At 41.6% G+C, this 20,866-nt stretch overlaps 1 protein-coding gene and 1 non-coding gene across 3 annotated transcripts in view; both read right to left on the bottom strand.

Moving 5' to 3' along the window:
* RGS20 (regulator of G protein signaling 20) overlaps window positions 1-20,866 on the bottom strand; it is a 379,831-nt gene that overhangs the window by 43,178 nt on the left and 315,787 nt on the right. For both annotated transcript variants that reach the window (XM_086966962.1, XM_086966963.1), the window contains exon 3: window positions 1,465-1,551. In XM_086966962.1, coding sequence (XP_086823088.1) covers window positions 1,465-1,551 — 87 coding nt within the window. The remainder of the gene's footprint in view (window positions 1-1,464; window positions 1,552-20,866) is intronic.
* LOC147724169 (small nucleolar RNA U3) lies at window positions 16,398-16,613 on the bottom strand. Its single transcript, XR_015295454.1, has one exon. It is a non-coding gene; the product is annotated as a small nucleolar RNA U3 (small nucleolar RNA).

Here is a 20,866-nt window from a genome sequence, read left to right on the forward strand (position 1 = left end):
ACCAGTGTTAATGTCTGAAATCCAAGATGGAGAGTGCTCATTTTGTAAAGCTAAATAGCGACAAGACAGTAATCCTCCATGCAGGAAGATGACTTACGCTGGTCTTTCAGGCTGTGGTCAGGTGAGCTTGGGCCTTTCCTTATCTGCCCTGGTCAGAAAATCCTAATAATTTTGGTGTCCTGTTCAATCAAGAGCTCTTGTTTAACACCCACATGAAAACAGTCTGGTTCACTGTTTTATTTAATTGAAAGTGTTGAGGAAAATCCTCCTTTCGCTATCTAACTGTAAACATATCACAAATATGAGAGTGAGGGTACGTGGTCACACACCTGGATTATTGCAATACCTGGTACCTAGGGCTTTTTGAAAGGCTTCAGAGTCGCAATGTATGGATGAGAGACTAGGCTGATCTTTGGAAATTTGATCATGGTATTTTAGTGAAGCGCTTGTTATACTAGTTTCTGATGAAATAGTAAACTCAGAATTGTGTTTGACATATATGTCTCTTCCTGTGTCTTTGCCACATGTTGGGGCACCACCGCCCCATGTTCCTAACAGACCTCTGTGATAGGGTCATCACTTTTACTGAAAGGCTCATGTTTTAAATATTTCACTGTGGAGGCAGAGCCTTTCAGGTACTTGACCCCCAGCGTTGGGAGACTCTCCAGTTAAGATAACTGTGTTAACAATCTAATTTTGCTTAGTTTAAACATGCTGGAAAACCCTTTTTATTCTGCTAACTTTTTCTGTTTTTATCATGGTCTCCCTTTTAAGTTCCAAAAGCCAAGACACACTTGGGTATATGTGTGCTTTTATTTCCATTGGCTCTTGTCACATCATATTGTTGTGGCTCAGGTGTTTTTTTCTGAGTGCCACCTAGACCATTTGCTTTAGACAATTCAGTGTGAAAACCGAAGAAGGACAAACCATTTGAATAGAAGTTGCTTGATTGGTGGAACAACAACAGACTTGGAGTGCAGTTCTGTGAAGATGTATGTATGTATGTACATAATATTTGTACAGTGCGAGCCTAACCAAAAGTTGGCAGAGTGGTACACAGGGTCAAAGGTAAAGATACATTGGATGAGTTATTAGAGAGGTAGCTGTATTCAATGAGCAGATATGTACTGTTACTGCATTGTTATGATGAAGTGCGTTTTAATGACATATGTTTTCAACTCGTTCCAAGATTGGACATGAGTTGAAGATACGTTTGTTATGTTATGTTATTGGTTATGTTTGGCACTTTGTAGCAGGTGTGTGAGGCCATCCCTGGGGCTTCCTCGAAAAGCCAGGTCTTCAGCTTCTTGCATAAGCCAAGAAGAGAGGAGGCCATGATGTGTTGTTGGCGGTTGTTTCAGGCTTACACATTTGAGCTTACAAAACGTTTTCACAGTCCACACGCCCACACTTGGAAGTTCAACTTCAGCCTCTTCAGCTGACTACATCAATAGACCTGCATACCTTTCTTCGAATTCTGGGATGCCCTCGCTTCTACCTTCACGCGACGTCCTCCGCGCACGCTCCTCTTCTTGATTCCTTACTGTGAGGCTGCAAAAGACAAGTAGAGAACATTACTGAGCTTCCACAGCCAGCCATCCTTGGTTGTTCTGTTATATACCTTTTCAGAACCAAATGGTCAATTCTGGTACTATGTGTATAATATAAGTTATTCTCAAAACTACGGTAAGGGAGGTTGGGAGACGTCCTCCCTATAAAACTACCCAATCAACATAAAGGTACCCCTCTGTTAGAAGAAACACTATTAAGAAGGGGGTTGTTATGTGCCACACCTATACTCCACTTAAAAATGAGGCAGGAAAAAGGGAAAAAAATAGTTTTAATAAATAACCCTCACCCATTCTAAAAGTGGCATGCCTCACATCGGGTTCACTCTGACCCCTAAAAGTCAGGGTGGGCTCGACCATGTTCCAGTGAGCTCTTTCTATAGGTAGACAGACAAAATATCGATATTTTAATATCGATATACAAAAATATCGATGTTTAAATATAGAAGGTACAGAATTTCGAAGGTAAGTAATATCGATTTTTTTATATCGAAGAGACAGAATTTCGAAGGTAAGTAATATCGATTTTGTTAATATCGATGTAAGTAATAACGATGTTACTAATATCGATGTTAGTAATATCGATGTTACTAATATCGATTTTTATATGATGTTTATGTATATTATTATGTATTTAATATGTATTTTTATTGTTTTTATGTAATTTAAGTAAATTTTGTACTTTAGTACCGTAGCGGGTTGTGGGTTTATAGGGGAATGGGGCGGGAAGTAATTTAAATGTAATTAAGTAATCATTTATTTTCATTAATAGTTTTTGCTAATTATATTATTGTTAATTAATTATTAATTGGTAATTAATTTTTATTATTTGGTAATTAGTTTTCATTATTTGAATAATTGATAATTATGTTCTGTACCGGGTTATGAGTTTATAGGGGAATAGGGTGGGAAGTAATTTAGATGTAATTGAGTAATAATTTATTTTCATTAATTGTTTTTGTTAATTATATTATTGTTAATTTTTAATTGGTAAATATTTTTTATTAATTGGTAATTAATTTTTATTTATTGATTATGTGATATTTATGTTCTGTAGCGGGTTATGGGTTTATAGGGAAATAGGGTCGGAAGTCATTTAAATGTAATTAAGTAATAATTTTTTTTCAATCATTGTTTTTGCTAATTATATTATTGTTAATTATTATTAATTGGTAATTAATTTTTATTAATTGATATTTATTATCAATGTATTGTTATTTAATTATTCATTGGTAATTATGTTTTTAATAATTATGTATTGGTATTTGTAAATAGTTTAGATTTATTTAATAATTAATTTTTTTAATATTTTAAAATAGTAATTTATTTATAAGTGTGTTATATTTTAACTTCTACGCTATCCAACACTTTCCCCACTGTTGCACTCTCTGGAGTGGGAATAGTAATTTTTACCCCTACACTATCCAACACTTTCCCTACTGTTGCACTCTCTGGAGTTGGAATAGTAATTTTTACCCCTACGCTATCCAACACTGTCCCTACTATTGCACTCTCTGGAGTTGGAATAGTAATTTTTACCCCAACGCTATCCAACACTTTCCCTACTGCTACACTCTCTTTAGTTGGAATTGTAGTTTTTACCCCTACTCTATCCAACACTTTCCCTACTGTTGCACTCTCTGGAGTTGGAATAGGAATTTTTACCCCTACGCTATCCAACACTTTCCCTACTGTTGCACTCTCTGGAGTTGGAATAGTAATTTTTACCCCTATGCTATCCAACACTTTCCCTACTGTTGCACTCTCTGGAATTGGAATAGTAATTTTTACCCCTATGCTATCCAACTCTTTCCCTACTGTTGCACTCTCTGGAGTGGGAATAGTCATTTTTACCCCTACGCTATCCAACACTTTCCCTACTGTTGCACTCTTTGGAGTGGGAATAGTAATTTTTATCCCTACGCTATCCAACATGCTCCTTACTTTTTTAAATTTGTTTTACATTTTGATTCAATTTTTATTCATATTATAATTTTCTGTGTATAGATGTATTTGTAATTCATAATATTGTAAATTATTTATGTTATTAAAATAATTATTAAAAGTTGTTATAAAGTAAGTATATATTATGTATTATATGTATATGTTTAATTAATGTTTTATTAAATTATGTATATTAATTATTAATTTTAAATATTATAACATATTTTCAACTATGTTTATTACATTTATAAGTATTATTTAATTAATTTAAAATATTTTTTTATTTACAAAAAACGATATTTTGTAATTACGATATTTTTGACATTGATATTTTTTTTCTCGATAATTTTGTACTTACCTTGTTGGAGATAGGATGTCGATATTGTTGACATCGATATTTTTGTTATGCTATTTTTGTATGTCAATATTTTGTATATCGACATTTTGTCAGACATTCCTTTCTATATTGTTAACTGGAGGGTGGGGAGTGTAACAAGGAGGTAAAATCCTGATGTGAGGCATGCCACTATTAGATTGGGTGAGGGTTATTTATATAAAGGATTTTTTTCACTTTTTCCCACCTCCATTTGAAGTGGTGTATTGTGTGGAACGTAACAACCGCTTCTTAATAGTGTCTCTTCTAACGGAGGGGTACCGTGATGTTGATTGTATACAGTAAGTTAGAAAGAAAAAAATTCTTACTTTCTAGAGCTATTTTTCAAGACAATTAAATATTTATAAAACTGGGCACAAACAAATGTGTGGTAAAAATACCAGCATGGAACAGCTGACACAGACCCTATTTTAAAATCAGTGTTAATATATTTCTTCCTTTGAGGCATTTCTACAGCATGTTATCCCAGGATCAACTGGACTTTTACATTAGGCACGGTTATTGTATATTCATTCCGGTTAAAAACTTGTGCCATCGGAACGCCACTTTTTTTGACGTTCCATGGCGCAGGAGCCTGCTCCATATTTACGAGGCAGCACTAAGCCACTATTTTTGGCTTAATGCTGTCTCCTATATATTTTTCCCTTTAACACAGTTTTCTACGTTAAAGGGGCTGCAATGGGTGTTCCCAGGGATGTTCCCTGCAACATCCATGGCTTTTTGACACTTCTCCAGATTTACAAGAAATCGTAAATCTGAGGCTGCACCAAAAACATACACCTCCCCAGGGGAGCGTAAGGGAGGCACAATGAGGCGAAATATCTTTATTTCTCCTCCTTTTTCCTTTTTCTATGTGTGCTGCAGAAAAGCCACTTGTTATTGTTTTTGTACAGGAAGGTTTCCCTTCTTGCACAAAAATAATCATTCCCGCAACCTAGGCACTATTACACCATGGCACAAAGGTGCCTGCATTGGCGCACGGCAGTCTGTTGTGCGCTGGCGCAGGGGAAAAGGACAGGAATGCGATGTATCTGATACATACATCGCATTCCTGCCCTTTTCTTGTGCAGTAGGGCAGTGCAGCAGGAAGGCCTGCAGCGTTGCCGTACAGTAAAACCTCATAAATGAAGCCCACAGAGACCAACACAGATATTGGCAGCACTTTGGGACCACCAGGTACGAGTTTGTCCTTAACCCCATTATCAGCACTATGCAGGGCCTAATTATGAGATCCCCGGCATTCACAGGCATTAATACTGCACCATTGCTGGGGGATTGGGTAAACCTGCTCACAGTATTACAGAGGAATATCGTTTTTGTCAGAAATTCCCATTTTTGGCCAAAATAGGAATAACTGGCCACTCATAATGAGAGACTGACCCTCCAGCAGCGTCTTTGTTGTAATATTAATACTCACTCCCTTAGAGAGAAATAGATGCGTATCTTCTTTTGGTTGCATTGCCTCCTTCATTTATCCACGGGGTCTGAGCACACATGAAGGAATCCCCTATTTGGGGTAAGCATACCACTCTGCAGAAACCGCACACAGCCCTGGCACTGAATGCCGCTGCTGCGCACAGGGAGCTAACAGGCCACTTGAGATGGAGCTGGTCTCCTCGGGGATGCAGCGTTTCGGAAAAGGCTGCTTAGCTCCTTTCAAATGCTGGGCCCTGGGAAGAGCATATGGACCTCCACAGAAACTGCGTAGGAGCTTTCGCAGGCAGATGGGCCATACTGCACAGAACCGCTAAAACTGCAAGCTACTGTGGGCGATATTGCACACATACATGAAACGTCCTGTAACAATATGGTATATGGGTGTTTTCATCCACCAAAGAATTCTGGGACATCAGAGGTAGAGATGCTGCAGGCGGAGACGGGTATGATGCCAACGAACTGATTGTTAGTTATAAGCAATCTAACATTATGACACTAATACCATGGGTAGTTTTTGGAGGTTTACAACTTGGGCTGCACTGTTGACCCCTCACACACAACTGATGTACATAAAACAATCTACATTTAAAATAATAATAAAAATACCAACATTTGTAAAGCGCAAAGATTATCCTAGTGATGTTCACTATCAGTAGCAGTAGACAGTAATATTATACACATTAAGAAAAATATTGTTTCTTTTGTATGACCATACATGTATAAAAATCAAACAAGTCAATTATTTTCTCCTTCATTCCCTATCGTTTTATCAAAAATAGCACATATGTAGGCAGTAAGGTCCTTACATCAACACATGAAGACATGCACCCATGGTGTGTGCTATATAAGTGCTGTCCTTAATTAATTATATTTATATTAAACACTGGTAAGTAACTCTTCTGATGGATACTTCTAACCGAAGATTTGTCGCCTTTAGGGGATAAATACCACAGACGTACCTCCCAAAGTGGTGGATCTGTGGAATGGCTCACACCAAAATAGTCCTGCAAGAATGAATAAGGAAACTTCCTTTCCTGTCGGACTTAATTTTTTTGAATGAACCAATTAGACCTACATCATTAATCACTGGTTTGTCACCATAGACATCATAGGCCGATTGTATTGAACAGAGGGATTCCCCAAAAGCAACCATTTGCTTACAGTTATAGATATGTAAAAAAATGTCAGTTAGTAAGACAATCTACAACATTTCTTAAGTGAGCAAGTCTTGTATCCCAATGGTTTGTCAGAGGTGGTAAATAGCACCACAATTCTTGACTACTGTATTAATCTGAGATTCCATGAAACAACAACACTCTGTAATAGTTTTGCCATGGTGTAATAGCAATCCAACCTTACTGACCTATTGCCTTCAGCATATGTTTTTCACAATAAATAAGTCCGTCTTACTGCCTTTGGTGTAACTTTTCATAATACAAGAACAGACAAATGACATCATTAGCTTGTCACCATAACCAATTCAGACTAACTGCCATGAGGATAATTTTTCAAATGAGGCAAAAAGTGTCAGACAAGCACTTTTTTTAGCTGAAGCTTATTGCTGTACAATCAAATGCTGTATTATGAGGAATCAACATATAAGAGCCAAAGCCTGAGGTCACGCGGGAAAAACCAATGTCAAGGTCAAGTCTATACTAAGTGCTTCAGCACTCCGTTCATGGCTGTCCTACCCTCCGTCATTAAGCGTGTGCAAGATGAACACAAAGCGGAGGCGGCTGTTGAATTGGGAATGAGACGCGGAACGTTTGAGGTTGTTTCTGATCTCGTCCTTGTTAATGTTAAGGGAGATGAGGTGAACTTTCAGGTTTCTAATGCTTTGTGCGAAGTCCCCGATGCCGATAAGCCCCGGCAGTTACCGAAAATCATTGCGGCTGCTTATAAGACCATTGGCCACAATAGTTTGGGTGTTAAGCCTTTTGCTAAAGCAGAAGCACAGAAGCAAACTAAGGTGGCGACTTCTGATAAAGATGAACGCACCACTTTTCCAAAACAGAATTGGAATAAGAATAAAAAACAGGGGAAAAAGCAACAGACACAGGGGTCACGTCCTTCTTTGCCGATACCTGAGTCTACTGTGCGTACATATGATCTGCGCGACCGCGCTACAATTAAGTCACCTGATCGTTTTCAGGTTCCTGATCAACGTTCTCCTCGCTCTTTGCAGGATACATCAGTCTCACCAATCGGTTTAGGAGACAGCGGCAGAGGTCGGGGTGCCCAACAAAGCCTTGAGCAGCCCCGCAAGACCGAGGGTAAAGGCAAGAAAGACGACTCTCCGCATCAACGACCCCAGTTTCAGAAGAAGAAATTTGCCACTTTAACAGCGAGGTATGCCACGGATAGTGAGAACGTGTCGGAATCTGACATGGGCGCTGACGCTGCTACACAGCGCGGTGGAAATTACAGTGGTGCGGGAAGCATTGCGTCCAATTCTGAAGGTGACAGCAACTGACACATTCGTTGCTGTTGAGGCACCTGACACTAGAGTGGCTCCCCCTGAAAGACTTTATGAAATAGTCCTTTTAATTGAAGGTGACATACAGCATACTATAAAAGGGGTATTTTGGGAAAATCTGACTACTACCTATGACATTGTGCTAGCCGAGGCTGACTGGCCCCCACCCTTCGTTCTGTCCACTCTGCAAGGGGAGGAGGTAATCCTCCCTGCTTTTGCACACACAGTGCTGAAGGAGCAGGCACTGCATTTTGCAGAAGAGTGGGCTAAGGTGCTGTCACCGGCATTGTACCGTATTCAATGTGGATGGGACAAATTTTCCCCAAGAGATTCCATTGCGGCCTATGCCACAGCCTCAACCCCAATATCCCATGCGACGTGAAGCAAAAGCTCCCGTGGCTGAAATCCTTGAAAAATTGGAATATCAAGTTGTGACTGAAACGTGTGTGTCTCCGATGAATAATCCTCTTTTTACTGTGACTAAGCCTGATGGCTTGTACCGCTTGGTATGGGATTACAGGCACATGAACTCTCATTGTCAGACCCGCGTGGTATAGAATACTCACAGTTCTGGCCTTGTGGATAGTCTCGTGCGTAAAAGGTTTAAGACCACCCTTGACATATCCAATGGCTTTTTTAGCCATAACCTGTCCTCTCTTAGTAGTCAATGGACAGCTTTCACCTGTGGCGGTAAACAAAAACAATTCAAAGGATTAGCTATGGGCTATAAAAACAGTCCAGGCGTCTTTGCCGCCCGCATTGTCTCTCTTTTGGAGAGACTCGACCCTGATGCGTGTTCGTATGTTGATAACATTTATCTCACAGACGATGAATTATGGCCGCATCTGTGTCGCGTTGACCGCATCATTTGCATGTTTGCGGACTTCGGTTACAAATTTAACTTTTCAAAATCACACATTGCAGAGTACACAGTGTTGTTCCTGGGCTATGAGCTCAATAATGAAGGTCGAGGTTTAGCACTTCACTTCCTGGAGAAATGCGCACAGCTGCGCCCTCCGACAACTCTGAAGAAACTACAATCTTTGCTGGGTTTTTTGAATTTCGGGTGTACTTACATTCCCGAATATGCCCAGCGTATCAAGCCACTTTATGCCTTGGTACAACCTACTTCACTAAATCTTGCTGGCTGCCTGAACATTCTGCAATTTTGCACTCTTTTCAGTCTGATCTTCTTGAATCGAAATTCTTACTGGCTTGTGACAACCATACCAACCTAGTCATAAGAATTGTGCCTGAGGCGGTGGGTTTCACGTACCTGACTTTTAATGAGGGTGACACAGTTCCTATTGCTTACAAGTCAAACTTTTACACTTTGGCTGAACGCCATTTTCCTTTGTGGAAAAAGTTTTGACTGCAGTGCAGATGGCTATTCTGAAAGAACGGGCACTGTCGCAGGGGAAACGCATGTTGGTTGTTACACCGTATCATGCCTTGGAGGCAGTGACGAAAGCCAGTGTACCTAATTCCAAAGCATTGCACCCGCGGTGGATACAATGGGCCATGTCCTTGACATCTCCAGATGTCAAGTTCATCTTTGATTCCTCTTTGCAAACTCAAGAGTTCTTACAGTATGAATTCGTTCATCCATCTGCTCTTACCATGCGCCCGCTGGAGGATTTCCATTGTATCATTTACACAGATGGATCGGCGCAGCCGGCTACGGTTTCAAAACATGCTTATTCTGCGGCCTGCGCAATAGTGGTTGGTACTATGGTGAATGGAGAGTTCAAGTCCGATGTCGTGCATACACAGACATTAGAGGACTGTACCGCCCAATTGGCAGAGCTCTGTGCTCTGGTGATTGCACTGGAGTGCGCTGACCCTAGTGTGACTACTCTTATTGTGAGCGAATCTTACTACTGTATTCAGTCTTACAATGACAATTTATTCTTTTGGACTCAGAATGACTATTGTGGTTCCAAAGGTAGCACGATTAGGCACAAAATGCTATGGGTTCAAGTGGCCGAGCTTAAAGAACGGCTGCCACTCGTGTTTGTAATTCATACTCTTGGTCACCTAAGCGTTGGGGTACACACTGTTGGTAACTGTCTTGCTGATGAAGCAGCCAAGACTGCAGTTGTGACATATCTTGTAGCAGCAGTTACACGTTCCAAAAGTAAGATTGATGATGACATCTTGGCATCTACTGCTGCTACAGAGAAGGGAGGAAATTATCCTAGAGGTTTCCCTTCTAAATACTTTTATCTTTTAAGTCCTGATAAAGTTCCCTATGTGAGAATAAATGACGTTGGTGACAGGTTGATTCCCAACCCAGACCGCAGGGAGTCTTTGATACAGCAGCTCACGAGGGCATGGTCTCGGCTCACGCCGGCGTGTCAGCTACTGTATCTCTTTTACAACAGCGTTACTGGTGGCGTGGATTGTACAAACAGACACGTGATTATGTCCTTCATTGTGAGATATGGCAGCAGATTAAACCTTCCACTGCTGCGTGCCCGCCCCAGACACAGTTGTACATTTCTAATATAAACTACTTAGGTGTGGTTATTTAGATCACTGCAGTCCTTTCTCCTCTGATACTTCTTATGTGTGCATCTTAGTTGCAGTTGATTCGTGCACACGCTTTGTTTGGGTGTGGCCACAAAGAAGTACTGATGCCGCACTGTCATCAGGGATTTGAGTGTCTTTGTGGGAATTTTCGCATGTGGCACCTTTCATTCGGACCAGGGTCCAGCGTTCGCCTCTAAGGCGTACAAGGATGCCATGGGTTCATTTGGGGTCCAAGTCAAATTTTCGTCTCCATACAGGCCTGAGGGCAATAGTGTTGTGGAGCAAATGAACCGTGACTTTAAGCAATCCTTGACAGCTAAGGTTTTAGGTACAGGTCGGAACTGGCTAGCCCATCTCTATAGCGTGCAACGTGCACTTAATAATCTCCCTAGAAGGTCTCTGGGTGGGCGGACCCCATATGAAATGCTCTTTGGCATCAAAATGTTTGTTCCGGACCTTGAGGATCTAGATATGGCGGCGTCTGCCGCAGCCTTTGACGTAGATGAACATTCTGCTGCTTTACAGAATCTACAAAAGACCAGAGACAGTCTTGCAAAGGAACATTTGCCCTCCCCATTTGATGCTGCACTTCAGATTCCGGTAGTTGGATGACTACCCTGAGTTAGTGATCTGGCCCGAGAGAAGGTGGAGAACAAGAAGGAATTTGGCCCCTCATATTGTGCACCAGTTCCTGTGCTTGGAGTGAAGTGTACAAGAACAGTCATTTTACCACCACTTCCTGGTCGCAAGGAAAACAGGTACATCTCCATTAACAATGTCAAATTATAGCGAGTGGCCGATTCTTCTTTGAATGACTCCAGCGGTCTCTTGTCCAGCGATGCTGAGAAATTCTGTTTTGGCTCCGGCGACTCCCACCCGGCCTGACATTGCCATTGAGATGCCTATAGTTACTGATCCTTTATTTAATCCACTGGCTGGTGATCCCCTTAATGAGACAGAGTATACCTACCCTACAAACTTGTCGATGCCTGATTTGAAAACATCTGCAGTTAACCAGTCTTGCTTTTCATTTCATGCTGACTCTGTTGCATCAAAGTCCCCATCGAAACTTTCGATTTTTGCTGTTTGGTTTAAGAAATATTTTTTGATACCCCCATGGACTTACATTTGGGTGGTGCTTTTTTTCTATTTTTTTATTCATGTCGATTGGATTTGTGGTGTATTTGTTCCGTTTTGTAAATGGACACTATGTTAAAGAAAGAGATTCAATTAGACTAATTGATGGAACTTTGGCACCCCACTCCTCCTCATGAAGAGGGCCCAGACTTTTGTTAACATTACAGCTTGGCCCGTTTTAGATGGGATTGTGTGGGATGCTGTTAGATTTCAAACCCACGGCCCCACAGAGGTTATTAATGTTCCCAATGTACTACATGTTTCAATGGGGGATGTGGTTAAACAAAATATACACTCTGATGATTGAGATGTACAGACCATAGAGGCTCTATTTTCTGATTTGAAATATTATGCTGATTTTGGTGCTGAAGATTTGTATTTGGACTCAGCCAACTATGCTGATTTATTTTGTTACCAACACTATGGCGATCACTTTCTGCACAAAGCAAACACATTTCGGAATGTGGTTAATTATACACAATGGGAACATTGTTCAGCTCACGTTGAGGGCAGCTCAAAAACTCTTTTGAAAAAGTTTACATATTTTACTGATTTTAATCAATCTAATCCTGTTGCATTTTATTTTACGATGACTGGCAAGTCCTCTTCCAACGTTAGACTTACCCACACTAAATTACTATATTCTAAGTCCTTTCCTGACCAATTAGCAGTTGGGGGCTGTGAACTGTGGAAAGATACTGTTGATCTTAAATCTGTTTGGGGTTTTAAAGGCTGGCAGGTACAAGGCACTGAGGCTTTGCGTCGTTCATGTGTCATCCCGAACCATATGTTGTTTTTAAATTTAACAATTTCACAAACAACCTGCTTTGGATTGGCTAAGTCTAAAAATTAAATGCTCCCTCTCTTCCTGATTTAGGAGAATACCCTTCATGGAACAATCACACTGATTTGCCCCTTAGTGAATTACAGTCCCTGTTGCTGAATTCGTCTTTTAATATTTCCAGTTTTGATTCCCACGGTTGGTTGTTATGGCAAAAAAGTTCTGATTTATGCCAAGATCGTTTTCTGGGTCTGACCCCTGACTATACACAGGTGAGGGTGGATCCTCGTTTTCAAAGTGATCATTCAGTTACTACCTATTCAGTAGTCAAATTATGTCAGAACTGGCTCAAACATTCAACCTTAGCGTCAGTTAAAGTCCATCTGTCTAAATTAAATGAAGATGTTGATCTGAATGACTTTGTTAAAGGCCCTGTGGGAGGCAGATCGAAAAGATGGGTATATGCTGTTTACAATGAAGTATGGAAACTGTCTCAAATTGAAGTGGCTTCTAGGTTGCGTGAAATAGATCAGGCCAATTATGAAAAAGTGCTTGCAGTGGTTGATAACAGCATTAACACCCTTTCTTCTCAAATTTACACACTGGACAATATTGTTTCATCTGTTGTTGATAGTGTACAGGACGAAGTGTCTGTTTTGTACCATGGTCAGAATCAATTACATTCCATTATGCAATTTGCTTGGACATTACAGACTCTGAAGGCTGATATAGTGCCTTGGGACTACATGAATATCTCTTCTTTATTTTTACCATTTAATTTGACTGTGAAACAACTATTCATGTCTATGAAAGATGCTGCATATTCACTTTTGCATATTGAAAAGTTAGAACCTTTGCCTTTTTCTGTTGCTGGATTTAATTCAGCTGTGTGGCTCATTCATGGGTTAATAACGTTGCCTTTTCCCCTTTTTAAATTCGATTCATGTATTAAGTATTATGCCATAGGCAGATATGAACCTTTGGGCAGTGCTTTTCTTCATGAAGTCTGGTCTCTGCCATTTACCTATAGGTGCCTGAGGGAGGGTAAAGAAGTTTATCTGAAAGGTGAAGATTGCACTTCCACACCTGATCACTCATAAGTAAGCAGGAACATCCAATTGCACGGCTCTTGTAATTTTGACGCCCCGAATTTAGCATGCATTTTGAAAGGAAATCCTGTCCCAGCCATAACTCTGACTTTCACGTTGCTGGCAAATGGTAGTTATTTGCTTTTAAATAATGAAGACTGCTGTGGTATGCTGGCAGTGATACCGTACATTATGACTGTTTCCCAACATGTAGTCTGTTGCAAAAATGTGTTGTTCCCTCCTCCACATGGGAATCTCAATGTATCCATCTGACCTTCCATTCCGACCTTGAAAGCAGAGTTCAATAAGATGAATCGAATAAGGGCTCTTTTGTCTCAAAAAGAAGTTGCCCTTACATCTTACTGTGAAACATTCGTCCTTCACGTGGCTCGCACCGAGGTGCATGCCCTTTTGAATATTGATCTCCCCCTGCATTTTGGGGCCTTGATTCACACTATCTTCAATGCCTCTTTGACCACGGGCGTGGCGCACTTTTATGAAATTGTAAGTTCTGGCCTTGTGACTTCATTTCAAACTATATTTGGTGTGAAACCGGCATTTTTTCATTCTATTTTTTCCAGCGTCTTCGGCGGTTTACCATTGATTCTTGCTTTGGCTGCCGGTTTACTGCTGTTGATTTGCTTACTGAAAAATGGCTGCACAATCTGTGCCCCATGACAATCTGCCACAGCTGCTTCAGCTTCGTAACTGGATGCTGGCTACCTTAAGCGTAGCCTATGGATTATCTTTCCGGTTCTCGTATTTTACATGCCTGCAGCCTGTCTTCCCATGCCTGGATTGAGGTTTCGAATAGGCTCTGGATTTGTGTCTCTGCAACACAGTGTCTCCTAACCTGGATTATGATCTACTAATGAGTCCCTTAGTTGCTCCTGAGTTAGACTGTTCTGGTATTGGAATAATGGCCTGCGCAGCGGCACATGGAGTCCTAGGTAATTAGAATATATGGACTGCAGCACATGACTTTCTGTCACGCAGTTATCTCGAAGAACACCGGAGTTGTCCTCTGTGGGTGCTAGAGGCTCTGGCTGTTGAGGAACATGTATGTTCTTTCCCACTATTGAATTGGATGGCTACAATGTTCTCTGAAGATAATAACGACTTCCTATTGGAGGCTGTTGCAACGTACTGTGCCTACACACTTTTGGATTGAAATAGCATAGTTCTGGTTTCCAATGTGTACTGGGCTCGGGACTTTTTTCTTTCATTTTTTTCTCTCTGTTCACATTTCGTGCATTAGAGACTTTGCAACCTCTGCTTGCTAAAACATTTTTTTTGTGGTTACTAATTCGGAATTTTACTCCCAATTGTACAGTTTGGCAAATTTTGAACTTGATTCTGTCTCACCCGAACTTGAACTCTGCATTCTAAATTGCCCCCGTTCTGTGCGTGTTCCGATCAAGGGAGGGTGTAGTGAAGGCAGGGCCCTACTTACGCACATTGCTATGTTAGCATAGGCTTATTAGAAGTTTAAACGCCATTTTACCTTTTTGCTGCTTTTGCACGCGACACTATATGTTACTGGTATTGTAAGTTAGGCTGCTTGAATCGCTTCACATGAGAATGGCTTGTTTTCAAAGTTCCTAGACTTACAGCTCAACCTTATTCTGCACAGTGAGTGCTGAAGCCTCAAAGGTTATCATAGCAATGTTAGGTGTTGTTCGGGCTGAGCGGGTCATGCGCTAGACATAACATGCATGCTGCTGCAGCTAGCTGAAATCCTGGCGCCTTTAATGTTGCACTGCATACATGATTTTAGACACTCTGAAGAGAATCCGTTTCCAGAGAGACAAAGAGCTATTGCAGATCCTGATGTGATTCACTTCTGCTGATCTTGGAGGTATGGGGCCCCCTATTCAAGCCTAAGAGACCTTCTATATTTTATAAAACATAGTTCCTAGCTAGGGAGGGTGGAATACAAGGCGCTATAGAACCTGTTCCCACCATCATTATAATATGATTTCTCCTCTTGTGTTTTATGGAATTGTAACAATGCTGATCGTATTATTTTTAATCATATGTCTGCTTATGCTCGCAAAAACACAGCATCTTAGAGCACGTCGTTAAAATAAATATTTTAAACTTTATCGTGTCTCTTTTTTACCAAGGTTGTGGACTGGTATGAGAATATAACGAAAAAGTGTTCTTGATTCCCACCATTCCTGAGAGTACACTAAGTTTCATGTTCTGGGTTGTCTAATCATTGGTACCTTCGCTATAGGATGAAGAGCTAATGTGACACTGATGCTAGTCGGTTAGGGGTTCTAGGTACCGAGGTGAGTTTTTTGGTCCACCACAATTCACTGATGTCCTGGATCTCTGTGCACAGTTCTGTGTCTGAGCAGAATCCCTGCAACACTGGGTCACACAGTAGAACAGGTAGTGTTGGCCAATGTCCCCTTCATCAATGAGGGATGCCTTCCTCCTTGCCACAGTACCTCTTCATATGCTCTGGTCCTTTAATGGAGACCGTGGTATGTGGTCAGGGTTCTTTAGCACCCTGATGATTCAAGGCGCTTGGTCACTCGAGCAGAACTCACACTGAGTGGAGTTCTAAAGTGCCTCATCCTTTGGTAGAGCAATGCAGGTTCTTTCCTGCATGTACCAAACTGGAAATATTTCACAATGCACATTTTTGCCTTTCCCGCTTCTTTTTTATTGGGTTATATTCGGTCACCTTGTAAAATTGCAACATAAACTGTATAGAGATTTGCTATGTATTAAATGTTATATTTAAATTGCAAACCCTTTGTAACTGTTTGTATTTCCTTACATCACGCTTGGGTTTCATGATGGTCTTTTGAGTTATTTGTACTCTTTTTTTAACAGCATGTTTCTACAGAAATTGCAGCTACATCCTGGGGTACAGTGAATCAGCGTCCTTACTAATAAGAACATCATATATTGAGGACTGTCATTTAATTTCATGTTGAGAGCAGCTTTTCAAAAATGTTGTACAGTAAAAATCGTTAGTAGTATGACTAACATGTTATATTTATTTTTGTAACTGAATAAGAAGCTAGCCACTTGGTTTGTGTTCCCTTACTCCATCTCTTCTGTAGGGGAGTGAAGAACAGTCATCTACAACAGAAAGCAGTTCTATCAAACCAACAAAATCCGCTGTCTAGGGACACAAGAGAACATTTCAAGTCGTCTTCGTGGTTAGCAGAGGCCCATACTCTTTAAATCATATTTCTTCAAATCAAAACGATAGAAATCACCTCTAGAATTGAGTTTTGACACATACCTCTGCAGTTCACACAGACAGCAAATGCTTCTGTCTTGCAGTAGGAAAAAACACACGCCCACACACTCAATTCAAAGAAAAGTACATCAATATTACACAGTAAAACCTAAAAACAGCTCCATTCCAATGTTTTTCTTTGATATAGCATTCACAGGAGACCGCCCAGACTTTTCCTCTTCCATACCCTATGTGATGCCATTCAGAAAACAAGACTGGCGGATCTTGCCGACCATCTCGTGATTAAAGGGATGAAACTGAGAAGCGAAACAGTAACTTCCCTTGAGCATCAGCTTAAAGTCTCCCAATGCATGAATGCAAAATAGCCAGTGCAGGGACAGCATTTGATTGCAAGTCTAATCGATGAAAGAAATTCTGTTAGGTTGGTGGGCAAAGGTTTGAAAAGGGGAAAGATTGCTGAGCAATGGTGCTTGCCAGGGTTCTGCACTTGCTTCGTCCTTGTTTAACCTTGCACTGGAGACACTCAGGCTGTCCCTGGCGGGATCCAGAGTCTCAACTTTCGAAAATGGAGACAACGCTTGTAATCCAGGTCCTTATATAGATAAGTTGTTTAACTTGCAACCCGTTTGCATTGTCTTTTAAGTAATTTGAACCAATTATTCCATAATGTGTCTGGCTGCCTCCCTAATGCGGTCTGTGATGCACCAAATCAGGTTATTCTGTGGGGACATTACTGATTACTTACTTTATCGGAATGCCCCTGGTATGAAAGCGGAGCCAAGCATTATAATTGGTTTACTTTGTTCGGAATTGACAAAACAAATTGATACACCACAAATTGTACATACATATATATTCACTGAAAAAACCATAGGTTTCAGGGGCGTTATAGTTAGTTGGCCATTTCACCCATACAAAACCATAGAAATTCCCCCGTTATAGTTAGTTCAGCTAACTATAACTTGCGCGCCCGCAATGCACTGCTGATGATGTCACATATTACATCACTCATGACATGGTCAGTGACATCACTCATGACATCACTGATGACATCTCAAATGACATCACTGATGACTTCACTGATGAATTCATCCAATGAATGTGTGTTTTTCTGATAATTAAATATGTTTTATATATGTATATCTCAAGGTCAATGGAAGAATAAATGGATATAAAAGTGTCTAAATGGATGATTTATTTTTTGTAAAATTGTATAACTGACTGATTAAGTGTATCTTAGTGAATACATGGGTTAATGAGTAATGTGAGTAGCTACATGAGTGTCTATACAGGTTAGTTGGTTTTTTGAGTATCAGTATTAGTGCCTGAGTGTCTGTATGGTTCGGTGGGGGTATTACTTAGTGCATAGATGCATGAATGAGTGACTCACTATTTGTATGTGTTGAAGACAGCATGTGTGCAGGACTGTATAGGTGGATGAGTGTGTGTATAGGTGAGTTAGTGAGTGAATGACTGTCTCAATAGTGTCTTTATGAGTAACTACATATGTTCTAAACTAGAATATGTGAGTATTGGTGTATGTGAGAGTGAGAGATTGGAAGAGTTCCTGTATAAATAAGTATGTGTTACTATAAGTGATTGTTTAAGAGAGTAAGTATGTCTAAGTTTCTGTAGAAGTAAGTGTGGTGGTGTATGTATAACTGTATGCAAGTAAATGGATGTTTGATACTTTGTTTGCTTGTGTGACTATGCATGTGAGTAACTCTATGGATGAGTGGCGGTGTGTAACAGGATGTACAGGTGCATGAGTACATATGATGAGTGAGTACAAGTATGAGTGACTGTATAAGACTGTTTGTGAATGAGTGGATGTGTGTGTAGATCTTTGAATTACTGAATAGGAGTGTTGTAACTGGTAGTGGTATGTCCATTGTTTTGAAAATGTTAGTTTCTATTTTTGAGTGTGTGTTATATTAGGGTGAGAGCAGGTCTGCCACTCTATCACAAGGATGATGTCATCAGTGATGTCATTTGAGATGCCATCAGTGATGTCATGAGTGATGTCACTGACCATGTCATGAGTGATGTAATATGTGATGTCATTAGCAGTGCATTGAGGGCACTCAAGTTATAGTTAGCTGAACTAAATATAACAGGGAATTTCTATGGTTTTGTACGAGTAAAATGTCCAACTAACTATAACACCCCTGAAACCTATGTTTTTTTAAGTGAATTTCTAAGGTTTTTTAAATGCTAATTTCTAACTATAAAGTACCTGAAACCTATGTTTTTTTAAGTGAACTTCTAAGGTTTTTTAAATGCTAGTTTCTAACTTTGCCTACAGAGGTAGGACATGTGAAGAAAGAAGAAAAAACGCACAGAAAGAAGCAAAGGAAATGCAGAAAGAAGCAACAGAAGTCCTCAAAGACGAAGAAAAGTGCAGGAAGAAGCAAGACGTGCAGAAAGAACAAACAGAGGAGCAGAAAGAGGCCTTGTTGCAAAATCATCCTGTGCCCTCAACTTTTTCAGATGGGTACTGGTGGTAACTGACTCTGACTACCCAGGCCTAGAGCCAGTGCTCTGCTAACAGACACTTAGAATATAGTGAAAACACCTACATACACTAGGAAACACTATTCATTGGGTACCCCTGTGATTAGCATGACCTCCTCTGTAAGGCCCTAGTACATTATAGGGCAGGGGCATTAAAACTACCTCCAGGTCTGAAGTGCAGAATGGGCCCGCCCCCTCCCTTGCAAACGACCCCGTGAGGCGTTTTAAGTTGGGGGATTAAGTACCCTTGAATCCTGAGGGTCCCCGGGGTCCAACTAGCCTACCAGGTACCTCCAGTAAGCGCCACAGAGCTGAGTTACAGAGAGGTGTAAAAAGGTGCGTGGTCGGGACCTCTCTGCAACGCAGGTCTCTGGCAGTTACTGGAGGTACCTGGTGGGGTAGTTGGTCCCCAGGGGCCCTCAGGATTGAAGGGGAATTAATTCCCCAACTGAAGACACGCCACAGGGCGTGTTTGCACACATGTCACTTCAGGCCCGCCACCTCCCTTTACCACTGTGCAAACATGCCCCGTGCCGCGTTTTAAGTTTGGGAATTAGGTCCCCTTGAATCCTGAGGGTCCCTGGGGTCCAACTAGCCCACGAGGTACCTCCAGTAAGCGCCACAGAGCTGCACTGCAGAGAGGTGTAAAAAGGTACGTGGCCTGGACCACCTCTCTGCAACACAGGCCTCTGGCGCTTTTTGGAGGTACATGATGGGCTACTTGGCCCCCAGAGGCCCTCAGGATTGAAGGGGAATTACTTCCCCAACTTAAAAAGCACCACAGGGCGTGTTTGCACACATGTCACCTCAGGCCCCTCCCTTCACCACTGTGCAAACGTGCCCCGTGGCGTGTTTTAAGTTAGGGGATTAAGTCCCCTTGAATACTGAGGGTCCCTGGGGTCCAACTAGCCACCAGGTACCTCTAGTCAGGGCCACAGAGCTGCATTGCAGAGAGGTGTAAAAAGGGGCATGGCCTGGACCACCTCTCTGCAACGCAGCTCCTTGGCGCATACTGGAGGTTCCTGGTTGGCTAGTTGGCCTCCCGGGACTCCCAGTATTTAAGGGGAATTACTTCCCCATCTCACAACGCGCCAAGGGGCGCATTTGCAGAGTGCTGCTGGGAGGGGACAGAGCTTCCGGCACGATCCTGAGATTTAAAAATATATTTTTTTGGAAAGGTGGCTGTGTGGCCCCTTTTCTTTTGACTTTTTTTGGGCCATAGGGACCCCATCCCACAGGGCTTGACCCCCATAAAAAAAAATATATATATTAACAGGAAGGGGGCCGCAGGGGCCCCCCTCCATTGGCCAATTCGGGCCCTGGGGACCCCATCCCCCAGGGCATGGCCAAATTCTTTTTTTTATTATTATGGAGGGGGGCTGCATGGCCCCCCTCATCAGGCCATTTATGGCTCCTGGGACCCCATGCCCCGGGGCCGGCCTTTGCGTGATTTTTAAAAAAAATATTATTGGGGAGGGGGGAAGCATGGCCCCCCTCCCTGGCCACTTCTGGCCCTGGGGACCCCTTCCCCGGGGCCTGGCCACCTCATTGGGGACCGTGGGGGGAGCCCCAATTCCTCACGGTCCCTGCCGGCTCCCCGCATCCTGCGGGAGCCGACATTGCTTTTCCACATGGGGAGCTACTGACATGCAGCTTCCCGTGTGGAAAAGCAATCTGGTTTGGATTTTGGAAGAGAGAGCAGGTTTTCTGCTCTCTCTTTTAAAACCCAAACCAAGTTTGCAATGACAGGGCGGGAGCAGCACAGCTCCCGC

The sequence above is a fragment of the Lissotriton vulgaris genome, chromosome 4_1 (assembly GCF_964263255.1).
Source record: "Lissotriton vulgaris chromosome 4_1, aLisVul1.2, whole genome shotgun sequence".
NCBI classification, from domain to species: Eukaryota; Metazoa; Chordata; class Amphibia; order Caudata; family Salamandridae; genus Lissotriton; species Lissotriton vulgaris.